Genomic DNA, 16986 nt, shown 5'->3' with positions numbered 1-16986 from the left:
CACAGCTTTTTCATTTATGGCATTGCAGTCTATCCTTGTGCACTTTCCCTCTCCCCTTACTCAGAATTAGATGCCCCCTTGAAAACAGAGGCTGTAAGGCTTAATAGTCTGTAGAGCTGGAAATGACTTTAGAAATTATCTTTATCCACAGATCTTCATATAATTACATGTAGACACAGACCGCTTTACCTAAATGGCTAGATAAATTGGGCAGAGAGGAGGCCCTTTCCAGTACTCAATCCTATTTTGTCCACCTAGACCTAGAAGAATTCTAAAAACAACCTGCAATGAGATTCTTAGAGCCACACAATCACTAAATTAACCAATTCTTCCTAAACATCCCTCCTAAATTGGCCCTCTGCTCTTCATTCCTGACACCAACATGTCAAATCATGTTCTTTTCACCCCATGCCTTTCCTACTCCCATATTCTTCCTAAAGGTTTCTGCTGTCTCCTGACTCCAGTGCACCCTCTCAGGAACACCAGATAAATCCTCCTAACAACACATGTTTCTACATGGCTTTTTTGTGTCCATGAAAAATAAAGCCCAGACCTCTCAACAGAGCATTTAAGGGACTCCACAACTTGATCTTACCTACCTTTCCATAACCACTAACCCAATAACCATTCAGACTACTCTACCTTTTGTACTTCACTCTTGAGCACACCACACACAACTTCTCCTTTGTGTCTTTCTTCAAACTATCCTCCTGGAAATGCACCTTAATTTAATGGGCATACTATCATTCCCTCAAGCTCAAATACATCTTTCACTTTCCCTATAAAGTCTTTTGTGGCTGGGCATGGAGGCTCACACCTGTAATCCCAGCACTTTGGGAGGCTGAGGCAGGCGAATCACGAGGTCAGGAGTTTGAGACCAGCCTGACCAACATGGTGAAACCCCGTCTCTACTAAAAATACAAAAATTAGCCAGGCATGGTGGCATGCGCCTGTAATCCCAGCTACTCAGGAGGCGGAGACAGGAGAATCGCTTGAACCCAGGAGGTGGAGGTAGCAGTGAGCCGAGATCGTGCCACTGCACTCCAGCCTGGGCGACAGAGCGAGACTCCATCGCAAAAAAAAAAAACAAAAAAAAACACAGTTTTTCTTGACTACCACAAGACAATACTTTCTCTCTTCACTGAATCACAGAAGTACTTTTTGGCTGTAGTATTCATTGCGCACTTTGAATAAGTATTCTGTACCTGTATTTCATATATAATTTATGTATTTTAGCTCTTGAATTAGATTAAGCTCCTCGAAGGCAGGGATCTTATATTGCCAGTTTCCAGCAGTATTGCACAGAGCAGCGTTCAATGAGGAGCCAGCTTTAGATGCAACATCATAGGATTCAAAATTTTGAATCCTCTTTTTCCAGATCATTGGGAATATTATTCTACGTATTCCAAAAATAATATATTCCAGTGTTTAGTGGCACTTTTATTGAGACGATATTTTTTGGCACATGATCTAAATACAAAATGAAGTATTTGGCTTTATACAGTAAAGTTCTGTCAAGAACTTTCTTAAAATGCAAATCATTTTTTACCTCTTTCTTGTGTATTAGATGAGAATTCTGTATGCCCAGTGGGTTAGAGAGTGAGATTATTAGGTGAATAACATCTCTAAAGACTGTTTCACATTAAAAAGATTGAACCCTGTTCACCAAATGTTCTTTTGTACAATGTAATTAACAATTTTATTTTTTCTCTATATAATTATTGCTATAAATAATCTACTTTTCATTTGCTTAAACTCAAATTTTTACTTTGAATATTTCCTTCCCCATTAAGAATGTGCTTATAAGCACTGAGAGTGGAAATCCTATTGTAATTTTGAAATGTTTGCATCAATAATTTTTAGAAATGTGAATTATCTATCAAGAAAAAACATGAAGGAGGATGATTTGTTATGTATTTTATAAATGAAGTACAAATTCGTGACAATTTTGAGATAAAGGTCAGTCAGATACATCTAAATGAAGCTAATCTGTTTACACTGCTATAGTATATATATGTATACACACATAAATTAATATATATAAATTAATATATTAACATAAATTAATAGAGCTAAGGAAAAGAACGGCAGACATGTATTCCTTCAATAACCATAGTAATAGTTTAGCACAATTTCAAAATAGTGAACCAAAAACTTTCAGTCCTAAAATTTGTTATATGAGTTAGAACATTATCATAATCAACACTTTGAGGCTTGCATAATGAGAACACAAGGTATACTGTAATTACATTACTAACAGGAATAAAATGACTTGTTTAATCATTTTTAACTCAGGGCAGACAAATATCTACTTTTCTACTCCAAATGCATGATAAAGTAAATTGAGTTCATAAATATTTTTGAATGGATAATAAAAAGTTTACCAGATGCATAATTTAGACCATAGAGGGGTCTTCTGTATCCAGTGCAAGTGCCAAGAAAGACAGATGGGGAAAGCTTACCATATTATACAAAACTATGTTCTTTACATATAATTTGTATTAATTTCTGAATTTTTCTTTAAAGTAAATAGAATAATTTACAAAATATATTTTAAAAACCTAAGTTATCTACTTTATGACTTTTTAATAATGCTAGATTTAATACTGTGGTTTGATTTTTCTCCTCAGCAATTATTACATCTAACATCATTATATTTATTTAATTACTTTGTTCATTCTGTTTCCCCATTCCCACCACTAGAATATACCTCATCAAGGAAGGTAACTTAAGGTGACAGCTATGTCCCTGATGCTCAAAAAAATACAAGGAGCATACAAAGTGTCTTAACCACATCTCTTATTATTATAATGTATATTTTCCAAAGACTTATAATGCAGAATCATAATTTTGGAAAAATTATGTAAAGTATGGATTTCAAAAGTGAATTTGAGTTTAAAATCATAAAGGAAAATTACCAAATATCAGGCTTTAAAAACGTCTTTTATTATAAAGGAGTCTCATTCCATCATCTCCTTCTATAAATGTAGAAATTAAGATGTTGAAAGATTAAGTGATGCGTGAGATCACAGAACTTTAGTACTAATGGGCACCTTAAACCTCATGTGGTCCAAATATTCAGGTGCTTAGGGCCACCCAGCCTATATTTTAATGTCTGCAGTGATAAGGCTTTTGCTACTTTATAAAAGTATCACATTTATTATTTTACCTTTTTCTCATATGTAATTAAGATTTCTATACCATACATCAATTCCTTAGTCCTAGTTATAACCTTTGTTTATACATAGTATGTCTGGTCCAGGGTGTATCATGAGAAGCAGGAAGCAAAGAGATATTGGGGGAAGAATGGAGTAGGACGACTGTTTGTTTAGCCCAGAACTTTCATTCTTAAGGGGCCACAAATTTAGACTTTCACACTACATGAAATTATACATACATATATACACATACACACACAAACACACATACACATATATAAAATATGTATACACAAATATATACATATGTATATTATATATACACACATACATACATTAAATATGTCATATAAATACACATATTATATATGTATATATTAAACAGAAAACTATGTATTTGTATGTTGTGTCTCATAGAATTATCAGTTAAATAAAAACTGTTTAAATATGCCATAATCTTTTTCTAAAATGTGTAGAGATTCAGGAGGTATATGTGCAGGTTTGTTACATGGACATATTATGTAATGGTGAAGTTTGGGCTTCTAGTGTACCCATCACCCAAATAGTGAACAGTGTACCCAACATGTAACTTTTCAACTCTCCCTCTTTTGCAGTCTCCAGTGTCTATTTCTCTCTGTATGTCCATGTGTATCTATTATTATCTCCAACTTATATGTGAGCACATGTGGTATTTGATTTTCTGTTTCAGAGTTATTTCACTTAGGATAATGGCCTCCAGCTCTATCCATGCTGCTGTGAAAGACATGATTTCATTCCCTCTGATGACTGCTTAGTATTCTATAGAGTACATATACCACATTTTTTAATCCAATCACATGTTGATAGACACTCAGGTTGATTCTATGACTTCACCATTGTGACTAGTCCTGTGATACACATATGAATCCAAGTATCTTTTTGATATAAGAAAATTGTTTTCCTTTGGGTAGATACCCAGAAATTAGCTTTCTGGGTTGAAAGGTAATTCTATTTTTAGTTGTTTGAGGACTCTCATACTGTTTTCCAAGTATATATAAAGGCTATACTAATTTACATTCCTACCAACAGTGTATAAGCATTACTTTTTCTCTGCTTTCTCTCCATCTGTTATTTTTTCACTTTTTAATAATAATCATTCTGACTGGTGTAAGATGGTTTCTCATTGTGGTTTTAATAACGTGGTTTTATGATGATTGATGGGTACCATAATCTTTTAAAATTCATGTTTTCTTCATTATCTTCTACTATATAAGGAACTTCAAAAACAAAACCATACTGTACTCACAGTATCCTCTGAGTCTGTATCTAATCCCCCTTCCATATAATTGTTAAAATGTTTTCAGAAAGCACTCCATGTGACTCTCCAACCAAACAAGCCTAATTCCTCAGTTGTTTCAACATCGATCTAAATCCCACTTTCCCCTAAATATTAAACTTATTGAACTCCAACATAAAATGTAGTTTCCAGGATTAAACACATTAATCTAGGTGGGATCTTCATAGGAAAAAATAGCATGGGTCTATACCCTGTTCTGGTCAAGAAAGTGTATTTCTTTCAGTGCAACCTATAATTCCATTTGCTTTTCCACTGGCCATATCACATTTGACTCATATTGAAATTAATGTAAGAAACTTCTTACTCATTTTCTCTGTGCTACTGCTAAGCCAAGTTTCCATTATTTTATATTTCTGCAGTTTAATTTTTCTTTGGGGGAGGGGGAAGTTCCTCAAATGAGTAACTGCTTTATAATTTATTTTACAATACTGTTATGTTCATAGAAGGTATGTATTCTGAAAGTTAAACATAAACATTTAATTTAGGGCAGAAAGTATAATTTTTGAGACATGCATCCTACCTATAAAAACCTGGTGGCACCTGCTTTACCAGAAAGCTTTTCTCCATGTCTTGGAGAATGTCATTCAGCATCCGGATGCGGATGGGTGCTCTCTCCTTGGGATCATTAGCAGGTCGCATCTCATCAGACTGAAAAAGTTCAGCACTCTCCCGCAGGTGTGACGCCATGGCTAACAGTTGATGAATGTTAGGTTGATCACCTGGTGAAGATAAATGAGCCCATCTCAGAAGAGACATTCTCAAGGGAGCAAAATAAGCATTTTCCAATCAGGACTCTAAGCTATAAACCAGACAGATCACTGAAGAAGGAAGAGGAAATTGTCATTGACAGTTCTCTCTCTCTCTTTTTTTTTTTTTCCTTTTTTTGTCACTTGACAAAAGCAAGGGTATATGTATTTGAATCTTACCTGTCCAAGGAAAAAGATTCAGCATCAAGTAAACTTTGAACTTTGAGAATATATTTATTTTGCCCAAAGCATTCTGTCTAAACTTGTTTTTATATTCTACTAAATTAAGTTTATCACTGCTCATAATAATAACAACAGTAAATAGGTACAGTACCGATTGCTGAAGGATTGCTATATTCCAGGCACTATGTCTTTAATATTGACCAAAACTTGCTTGTCACATACATTTCATAAAAGCTGAGAATGAAGTAAGGTCAGAAAATTGTCATAGGTTATCAAGCAAGTAAATAACAGGACAGAATTAGAAGTTTGATCTTTCTGACTCAAAAATTTATGTTCACCAGAGAGTAAACTGTATTTCAGGGAAGAAAATAAAAATTGAGTTGTGATCTTTTCTCTTGAGAACCTGAGATATGTTACTATATGTTGTCATGTGTCTACTGGGTTCTTTTTTTCTTTACTAGAAATGTCCTGTAATGTGAAGTTGAAATATATCTTTGACCTAAAAATACACTGAAAACTATTTTATGTAGTGTTTGCATTGTTTTGTTTTACTTTGGAGGTTTGTGTTTGTTTTTGTTTCTTTTCCAATTGTTAGTGTAACTTACTAAAAGTCATTCTGAAAGGAATGGTGGTAGCAAAGGCTCCACAGGACGTACCTTTGACTAAAAGAAAGGCAACACTAGTATAGTTGTCCATTGAACACTAGAGCCAGTCCACTTGAGTTTAAATCCCTGCGCTACCACTTAGTATCTATGTGATATTGGTAAAGTTAATGAGCCTCCGTGCCCTCATCTACAAAATGAAGTAATAATAGTACCTGCTTCATAGATGTATTATGAGGATTAAATGATTAATACTTGTTCAGTATTTCCCCACAGGTAAGCAGTTCTCAGCTGATGTGATTCAAGACCTTCTTTAAAAATCATTCTCTTATCATGTCATGAGAGGGGCATTCCCTCGCATCTTCTTCTAGATATCTCACCATTAGAATCAGCCTTTAAGTGAGACAACAATTACTGGTATCATTCTCAGCAGACTAGGTACAACTGGCTTCAACAAGGCTGGCACATCACTACAGAGGATCACTTCAAGTCAAGGTAATGAAGGAAAGTAGAGCTGGATGACCTAAATTGGCAGTTTTGAGAGGATGATATTGAGACAGACAGATGGTGTGAAGAATGGAGGCCTCCTGAGGCCTTCACTATGAGAAGTCCTGGGCAAAAGGGAAACATCACAAAAGGACTCTAAGTAAAGTCCAAGGGTTACCAGTTCCCGTAATACTTGGTCCTTATGAAAATGCAGATTCCCAGAACTATTGATTCTTTCTAGGGGCAGAGCCAAGAATCTTCATTTCAATATGCTACTCAGATTATTCTATACATATTTAAGAAAAATTACAGAGAGGTGATATGCTAAGAAAAGGAAAACTAGGTTAGATGTACAGCTGATACATTAAATATGTTTGTCATAGAATTGCCAACCTCTAAAACAATGATAATTTTTTATTCTCACCTTCATTTGACGGAGACTGTTTTACATGTCAGTGTCTTTGGTGCCCAGCGCGGTGTTGAAATTCAATAATTGTTTACTAAATAAGCAAAGTAGGTTCAATAAAGTATGTTTAGAAAAAAAAATCTGATAACAAATAAAAGTATGTAACGAGATAAGTAGTTTTATAAGGGCTACAAAGAGATTCACAGGTAGGATTACATGAAATGTTCTTAGAGAACATAGTCATTTTTGTTAATTTTCAGTATCCCACAATCTAGTTAAAAATTGTGGTAGAAGGAGAAATAATGCTTGAGGCTAATATGTAGCTCTCTGCTCACTGAAATTAACAATAAGAATAAAATCAATTGTAGGACTTCACAGGTTTTGGCATGTGATGTTTCCAAAGTGCATTTCACATTCATTAATTATCTTGTTTGATTTCACAACAAAATGAGGTTGCAAGAATGGGTATTTTAAGTCATTTAGAAAATCTAGCTCCTGAATAATTTACTCAATGCCATTTTATGAAAATAGTTTGTCCTACATTTTGATGGCTCAGCAAAGTTAATGTATAGATAACTTCAAGGGAATATCTCTGCACAAGGAAAGAATAAGATGGATACAGCACATTTAGATTATGCTGGAAAGACTGAACAACAGAAAAAACAAGTTTGACATCCTTGAGAGTCTTCCATTTAAGAAAGAAAAATCTGTTCTGATCTAAAGTACATTACAGAATTGAACACATTACTACCGAATCAAGTGAGACAAATTGTACCATTCTACCTTATTTAGCTTTAAATGAATTTATCTTTGATGGTAGTACAGATGTAGAGAACTGACAGCTTTAGGAACTGGCTAGCTCCAGAAAGGACCCTGATAGTGGAAACTAGCCACTCACAACATACCGTATGCATTACTTCAAGTGTATGAGGTTACAAATTGAAAAGTAGCTCTATTTTCAACGTTTATGCAATCATTTTGATATATAAATGATGCTCCAAAGATTTCTAGTAGCCATTTCTCTGCCAATTAGAGCTTGCTTATTCTTTTAAATAAGACCAAAAGAAACCTTACCTTTCCTACTTTAGCTTTTGTGACCCCAAATGATTGATCTTTTATGCTTCTTAGGATCCCTACTAGAATATCAGTTCTGTGAAAGAAAAGGTTTATGTCTTTTATTCACTGCCATTTCCCTAGCACTTAAAAGTGCCAGTTGTACCATTTAATCAATGAATAATTGACTTATATACTTTTTTCATAGCAGCTGCAATATTTTGATACTTATCTGCCCTGTCTCTCCACTCTTTCTGACTGGAAAGAACCCTATGTAATCAGAAAATACATTTTATTTCTCTTTGTATTCCCAGATCGTAGCACAATATCTGTTTTATGGTAGTCATTTATTAATAAATTTGTTGAGTGAATGTTGAATTATGTCTTTTTTGAAATGTATGTATTATATTAAACAACGTCTACAAAATCATTCAGGGAGATGTTTGGTGCATAATGAGCATCAACAAATGCTATTTCCTTCACTTTCTTACTAAAAATCCATTATGGTTGCAAAATAAAACAAAAATATTTAAAAGAAAAGAGGCTATTGTAGGGTAATGATGAGTTAAATTAAACTAAATTGAAATAAAATATGCCCTACAAAAACCCCATAAAAAGATTATATAAAACTTTACTTAAGGCACGGTGAATTTCAGAGAAAAGAGGACAAACTGAGGCTGTTCACACTTCAGGTTTAAAAAATAATAAGTACGTTTGAAAAAGAAAATTAACTGGAAATTAGATATTTCTCTCAGAGAGGGTTAATACAACTATTTTTTAAATTATATGCACAGAGTTTACAGACCAAAGACTTGATATCAAAAGATAGATGACAGTATGGTTTACTTAATTACTATCAGTGTGGTCATGAATAAATTACTTAATACTACAGTCCTTCAGGTTCCTTGGAGAAAATAATCATGTAAGTTTCTAAGTGCATAAATCACTATTTATGCAAGTTTGTATTATTAGAGCACACAAACTAAACACAAGTTACTACAAACCCATTTTTTAAAGGCATGGAAAAAATACTGTAACAGCTTTACTGATTTTTTTTTCCTCAGAGATGTTACTCTTTATCACTTCTTCAACCTGTGCCCCCCCCAACCCAATGTATCATATTCCGTATTCCTCCTCATATATACTTTAATAAGGATTTCTAATTTCATTTTGCTATGCTTGCAAATTTGGTGCCATTTTTCCCCATGGGCTGCTATCTGAAACTTCTGAAGAACAAGGAAAGAATTAATATAAAGGATAAAGGAATTAAACAGTGAACTTTAAAAAGGATTCTTTTAGATCATTGCTCCTGGTGAAACGCTAACCATTAATAAATTTTTATAGAATGGTAGAACATACTGATTTATTATAAATATTAAAAATCAAGCTTAATATAATACAATATAGTTGACTGTCTACTGAAACTATCTTGATATTATTTGAGACAACTGAAATGAACTTACAAATTTCAAACAAAAACAGTTTGCATTTGTTCTTTTTCCCTTCATCTCAAAGTAAAATGCATGTGTTCAGTAGGTATTTACTGAGTCCTATTTTATCTGTTATTCTAAAAGTATTGAGAAAGAAGCAAAGACATATAAGATTAAATTTTTAATCTTAATAAATTCCTGATCTAGTTAGAAATGTACATATACATCTAAACATACAATAATTGTCACATGAAATAAATGCTCATGAGGATGACTGAAGAGTTCATTGTGTATAAGAATGATCTGACAAGTGTCCAGGGAAGAAGGAAACCTTGAGAGATAGATCATGAAACTGCCTAAAAATCCAGGGCATCTTAAATGAGCTCTTGAAAGTTCTGGGATGTTTTCTACATTAAAGCAATTGAGGGATAGTGTTCCATTTTTAAACAATATTAATGTCTTTCCATCCTCATCCCTTAGTCCTCATTATTGTAGAGGATAAATCTACCTCCAGTCTAAATCCTCCCATTTTTCTGGCTTGTTATGGAAAGAATGGAGCTGGATATTGTAAGAAGTATTAATATTAATTAAAGAGGAAGAAAGAAGGAAGGAGGGAGGGGTGGAGGCAGGGAGAGAAGAAGAGAGAGAGAAATGTTAGTCAATAGATATCAAAATAGATATTGAGACCTAGACAAGCCAATTCAGGAAAGACTCTAAGATGTTCTGGGGAAAACAAATGCCTTTTGCTCAGGGAATCTTCTGCCTTCTAGCCAACCATCATCCTGCAGCATCCTGCCCTCAAGACAGTTCATGAGGCAGTGTGGTGTAGCAGAGAGGTTGAGAGGATTTGGAATCTGATAGACCTAGATTCAAGCCCCAATTCTCCCACTAATTATACATCTGATTAAGACACAAACTCCTCTGAGGCTCAGTGTCTTAATCTCTAAATTGGACTTAATCCGCAGCTCAGCTCATTGAGCTAGAAGTAAGTTAAAATATTATAACAAATGTAAGGAACTTAATATATGGAGCTTTGTGGAGTAGCCTCTAAAGTGACAAACTTCTTCCCAGAAATCTTATTCCTTCTGAACACCCCTGATACAGGATCCTAAAACACCTTCCAACAGCAGGTCACAAGCTCAAAGTCATTTTATAATGGCTTATCCATTTAAAGCTTCTAAGACTTCTGTGTAAGGCTGTTAACTACAGTAATGACTGTATCCACTGAATTTATACATGCCGTAACCTGCTGGGACCTGGGATCAGCACAAACTACATTTTACCTGAGGTATTAAATAACTTGATGTACGCTATGGATAAGTTTGTCCTCTCCAAAACTCATGTCGAAAATTAATTGTCAGTGTAATGGCATTGGAAGGTGGAGCCTTTGAGAGGCGATTAGGCCTTGGGCGCTTTGCTCTCATGGGTGGGTTTAATGACTTTAGAAAGTGGCTTTCAGGAGTGGGTTCCCTCTCTTTGTTTTCCCCTCTTCTGCCATGTTGGAAACAGTGTTCCTCTCCTCCAAAGGATATAGCCTTCTTTTTTTATTTTGTTTTATTTTATTTTATTTTATTTTAATTTTATTTTATTATTATTATACTTTAAGTTTTAGGGTACATGTGCACAATGTGCAGGTTAGTTACATATGTATACATGTGCCATGCTGGTGTGCTGCACCCATTAACTCGTCATTTAACATTAGGTATATCTCCTAATGCTATCCCTCCCCCCACCCCCCCACCCCACAACAGTCCCCAGAGCGTGATGTTCCCCTTCCTGTGTCCATGTATTCTCATTGTTCAATTCCCACCTATGAGTGAGAACATGCGGTGTTTGGTTTTTTGTCCTTGCGATAGTTTACTGAGAATGATGATTTCCAGTTTCATCCATGTCCCTACAAAGGACATGAACTCATCATTTTTTATGGCTGCATACTATTCCATGGTGTATATGTGCCACATTTTCTTAATCCAGTCTATCATTGTTAATGGCAATCATTAAAAAGTCAGGAAACAACAGGTGCTGGAGAGGATGTGGAGAAATAGGAACACTTTTACACTGTTGGTGGGACTGTAAACTAGTTCAACCATTGTGGAAGTCAGTGTGGTGATTCCTCAGGGATCCAGAACTAGAAATACCATTTGACCCAGCCATCCCATTACTGGGTATATACCCAAAGGACTATAAATCATGCTGCTATAAAGACACATGCACACGTATGTTTATTGTGGCACTATTCACAATAGCAAAGACTTGGAAACAACCCAAATGTCCGACAGTGATAGGATATAGCCTTCTTACAAGCAGAAACTGGGCCCTTACCAGGCACTAAACCTGCCAGCTCCTTGATCTTAGACTTCCAAACCTCCAGAACAGTGAGAAATAAATTTCTGTTCTTTATAAATTACCCAGTTTTGGGTATTCTGTTATAGCAGCACAAAATGAACTAAGACAATTAGTTTCAACTTAGCATAAACTCCTGGGTATTAACTTTGTTCCCCAACCTCCTGGAAAAATGTAAAACCTTCCCTTCCCTCCTCCTCCTCCCCCCCTCCCCCTTCCCCCTCCCTCCCCTCCCCCTCCCCCTTCCCCCTCCCTCCCCTCCCCCTCCCCTCCCTTCCCTTCCTCTCCCTTCCCCTCCCCTCCCCTCCCTTCCCCTTTCTTTCTTGATGGGTCTGGCTCTGTTGCCCAGTCTGGAGTACAGTGGTACAATCAAAGCTCACTGCAGGGATGACCTCCTGAGCTCGAGATCCTTCTACCTCAGCCTTCCAAGTATCTACAGCCAAAGGCTTGCACAACCATGTCCAGCTAATTTTTAAAGTTTTCTTTCAGAGATGGAGTCTTGCTCTTTTGTCCAGGTTCATCTTGAATTCCTAGCCTCAAGTGATCCTCCTGCCTCAGCCTCCTATAGTGGTGGGGTTACAGATATGAGCCACCATGCCCAGTCTATAATTTTCCTATTCTGAAGAGTGATTTTACTGCTTAGCATTATGATCTCTTTGGACTTTCATACTCCAACAGGTTTTAAATTTTGGTTTACTTCAATTTTTCTGTGTTTTTTGTGGCTGTATTTTTAAAGGCGTACTCAATTTTATTTTAAATTAAAAGTGAAATGTACTGGTCATCCTCTAAAACAACATTTTTATATCAAACAAATGTAATCTTTTTCTTTAATAGTATTTCCCAGAACCTATTATCCTACGGATGAGCTTACCATAGTTTTAAAGGTGCTAACAATTGCACAATCATAGCTTAGACTGCACTGATTTATAGTGACAAGAAAAAGTATGATTTATGTTCTGCATAATACAGTGGTTAAAAGAGTACATTATTTTGGGGGAAAATGTATGTTACCTAATGTCATCTTAAAAATACCTTGTGGTATCACTAAAGAAAAGAAAAGAAATTGCCAATATGATTTCAGCCAGGGGCAACAGTAGTCCTTTTTATCACACATTTTCTATTCTTCATGCTGCTTTTTTTAGTATGAATCACAATGAATCATCTCAGCTGGTGATTTAAAGATGTTAAACAAACAACTCGGGTAGTGAAAAAATGTGAAAGCGATTGCACTATTGATACTCAAATAATCTAACATTGATTTTATAATGCACAGATAAAAAGATATTAAGGGTGAAATATGCCAGAAAACAATGGATAATTATAGCTAAACTGAATAAAACAGAAATCTTATTGCAAAGATACCAAAGTGGTAGGTTTAGAAGGATTATACTGGTTACTTTAAAACAAAGAATAAGCAACATATTTCTGCATTCTAAAGATTATCCAGTAATCCAGGTAGCCAATGCAGATGCAAATCTAGTAAGACTTCCAACTCATTGCATGTAGTGGGTTCCCTAAATTGTCTGTCCATTTGTTGTAGAAATATAACCATGGGCTCTTTTGTGACCTACAGATGTTGTCACTGTGTTACATTTGTGACTGCATGATCTGGCTACAGACTGCTTGGGAAATATGAGCAAAAACATTCCTGAATGAATTAAATTCAGGTGGAGTTTATTCTTATCATTCTCCTGGGGCAGAAAGTTGAAATTGTGTATTTAATATCACATGTGAGTCTAATTATGTATTGGCTAAACCACGAAACTGAAAAAGAAAAAAAAAGGCTTAAGTGAAATTAATTAACATGAAGGCAAGGGTACTTTTTGTTCTGTTACAAGCCAAGATTAGAAGTATTTTTACACAAACAAAGAAACCAACAAACATTTTTATAAGTGTGCCAGTGAGGAAACACTCATAGAATAATGGGTTATGGTGCTATTCTGTCATGGGCACAGGGTTTTATCCTAAAAATACACCTTAGGGAAAAAAAATGTTACAGTAGAATAGGACATTACTATGATGCGAGAGCAGGAAAAATAAGTCACTCACAGATTTCAATCAATGTAGTGTCACATATAAAATGTAGGTAACTCAGAAGAAAACTTCAAAGGAATTTGGATGAAGTACTCAGAGTGGAGAAGGAAATGATGATCGCAATGGGAAGCTGTGTGAATAGCAGCAAATTGTGAGACAGAAGATAAACAAAAGGAAAAAAGGAACAATGTGCTTAGGATAATAATTAAGGGACATTAGGTGATAATAAATATGAGTTCAAAGAGAAATGGTGGCAAAGAAAAACTAGTTTTGAAGACATAATCTGACAATGGGGAGACAATCAGCCTTAAAGAGCCAGCTGCCTCAAATAGCTTTTTGAACTAAGTGTGGATTACCAATTCAGTGTAACAACTATTTACATAGCATTTACATTGCATTCGATATTATAGTAATCTAGAGATGATCTAAAGTGTGTTAGAGGATGTGCACAGGTTATATGCAAATACTACACCATTTTATATGAGGAACTTAAACATTCATGGATTTTGGCATTTGAGAGAGTTCCTGGAACCAATTTAATATGGTTATGTAGTCAGAGTCTATATGAAAATGTAATGGGGATTGAGACTAAATGTATTTTTAGGAATTTGCCCCCAATGGATGGCCAACCTCTTATTAAACTTCTCTATTAATTTGAGCAAACAAGGTAAGATACTTCTCATTGAATGCTTTAGAGTTTAAGTCCTTGTCAAATGAAAAAGGTAAGTTTTAGAAATGCCAGCTCAGATCAAACTGCTAGAAATCTAACATGATACAGAATTCCCATAGGAACAAAATCTTTTATTGGAACTGTCTGGATTTTAGTCAGGCTGCCTTGGACTTCTGGGGGAGGGCCCAGGATTGAGGACCCGGTGTACTTCACTACCTACTGGCCAGGCCAGAGCTGGAATTGATGGTAATTAAATCAAAATTGAAGACAGATGGGCTCAGAAATAGACTCATGCAATCTGTACGGTGCTTAACTTAATTTTGCTAGTTGGGAAACTCACTTTCTATTTTTTAGAAAGAAAAAACATATTAGATAGATATCAATCACTTGCAATTGTAAAAAACAAACAAACAAAAAAAAAACCAAGTGACACCTAAAAATTGAAACTACAAATCTAACAGGACACAGAATGCTAGCCTTAGTGTGATCATCACCTTGAAATACTATCCTTTCTTCCAAAATGAAGTGATTGACGCTAATGAATTATCAGAGCTAATAAAAAAAAAAGAAAAAAGTCAGACCAAATTCTTATTGTCAGTTATTCAAAGAACAGGAGGAAATGCTGCCAGCAACTATTTTACATTTAGTGAGATAATCAGGAGGTGGCAATAAGACACACAGTTCAAAATTATGTTTCCTGCTGAGTCTGGCTTGCACTAAATAAATGTGTACATAGCTAGATCAAATGAAAATTACTTTTACTTTATTTGGTTATATGGAGTCTTTACGATAATGCTATTTAAGAAATCTGATGAAGAAAAATAGCATATATTAAGCAAGAAACATCAGAATTACACAGACATTAATTGTTTTAAAGTGCTGTTTTAGACATTAAAAAGTGGGTAAGGTGAGAAGCATCAAATTTAGTAAGATTATTATGCGCTTACTCTTTAGTCTGCTCTAAGGTTCAAGGGTAGGGTTGTATTTTATTTGTTTTTGATACCTTCCTCTGCCCCTGCAAACTAGTACCATTGCATTCTAAATGCATTTTTTGGACATACAGTTAGCACCTGTAGATTGAAAATATTTGTGAAAAAAATGATTTCTGTACTACCACATGCAGACTGTTTTTTCTTGTCATTATTCCCTAAGCAATTCAGTATAATAACTATTTCCATAGCATTTACATTCCATTAGGTATTATAAGTAATCTAGAGATGATCTAAAGTGTGTTAGAGGATGTGCACAAGTTACATGCAAATACTACATAATTTTATATGAAGAACTTGAACATTCATGGATTTTGGTATTTGAGACAGTTCCTGGAACCAATTCTCCATGGATACGAAGGGAAAACTGTATTCATTTTTTGTCACAAGTATTAATACATCTGAAATATATTGGCTATCTTATCCATCACTATTTACACTGTATCTCCATATACCACAAATAAATATTCATTCTCCATTATGTGCTTGGCATTGACCAAATATTAAGAGCGAAGTTCACTCAGTCAAAATGAGCTTTCAAGAACCATCCAATAAATAAACCCAAACAAATTATTCACTGGTAAATTATCCTTCTTTCTGGTGGTTGTGAGAACGGTTGAGAATGGTCTGCTGCTACTGTAAACTAGTGTAATAAATAAACAAGATGGCCAGTTGTCAAGTGGTAAAAATTACACCATTGAAAATGCAATTGGGTTTCAGAGACCTTCATATTTATACTGTTTGTAGTAAGGAGAAACAGTATTTTATAGTTCAGCCTTGAAGGTCACTTTTTTTCTCACTGTAATTGAGAATTTAAGAGCAATCACTGTGAACTATCATAAAAATAGAAAAATATCAACAATTTAAGCTTGAATTAAGCAGTAAAATTATATGTTTCATTTAACATGGTACAAGAATTCTGTTTAGCTAATCAACTTATCTAGCATTCTAGCTAAAGTTAAAACTGCAATATTTATTTATGTGTTGATAAGTGGTTTCCATTATTCACACATTAGCCCTTTACTGTATTCCATTTTTAGAAGTAAGGTATAACTAAAATAGAACTGATGACTACAATTTAGCAACTATTTGAATAATCTTTGACCATGATTAGTTTAAGTCACGAAAAGTAAAATACAAAAATGTATAGTTTAAAGGTGTCAGGTTTTATTAATTTTATCAAACAGTCACACACAGGACATGGTAAAATAATATTTTTGCTTATTTTGTTTGGTTACATTTTGTTTTGCTTTGCTTGTTTTTTCTAATATGGGTACATCTCAAGTCTGGCCTCACCTTTCTGAGTGAAAGTGACAGGGAGACCCAAGGAATTTCACATCCAAAGAAAACTAAGCACATACAACAACCAATAACCAAAGAGAAAGTTCTTCATCTTGGGCAGAAGTCTGATATAACTGTAAGAAACCAAAATACTCCTGGCTCATCCATTTGAGAACCTTGGATTTTAGGGGCAGATTCATCTAGATATAGTGGTGACTGGCTTGGAGTGAAAATCTCCATTGAATCATTGCAGTTCTGTTTTGTTTTGT

At 34.8% G+C, this 16986-nt stretch overlaps 1 protein-coding gene across 12 annotated transcripts in view; it reads right to left on the bottom strand.

Moving 5' to 3' along the window:
• Window positions 1–16986, bottom strand: part of NAALADL2 (N-acetylated alpha-linked acidic dipeptidase like 2) — a 1372789-nt gene that overhangs the window by 37708 nt on the left and 1318095 nt on the right. For all 12 annotated transcript variants that reach the window (XM_054481096.2, XM_054481101.2, XM_063662434.1 and 9 more), the window contains one exon: window positions 5015–5213. In XM_054481096.2, coding sequence (XP_054337071.1) covers window positions 5015–5213 — 199 coding nt within the window. The remainder of the gene's footprint in view (window positions 1–5014; window positions 5214–16986) is intronic.

The sequence above is a fragment of the Pongo pygmaeus genome, chromosome 2 (assembly GCF_028885625.2).
Source record: "Pongo pygmaeus isolate AG05252 chromosome 2, NHGRI_mPonPyg2-v2.0_pri, whole genome shotgun sequence".
NCBI classification, from domain to species: domain Eukaryota; kingdom Metazoa; phylum Chordata; class Mammalia; order Primates; family Hominidae; genus Pongo; species Pongo pygmaeus.
This window is presented reverse-complemented; position numbering and strand designations above follow the sequence as displayed.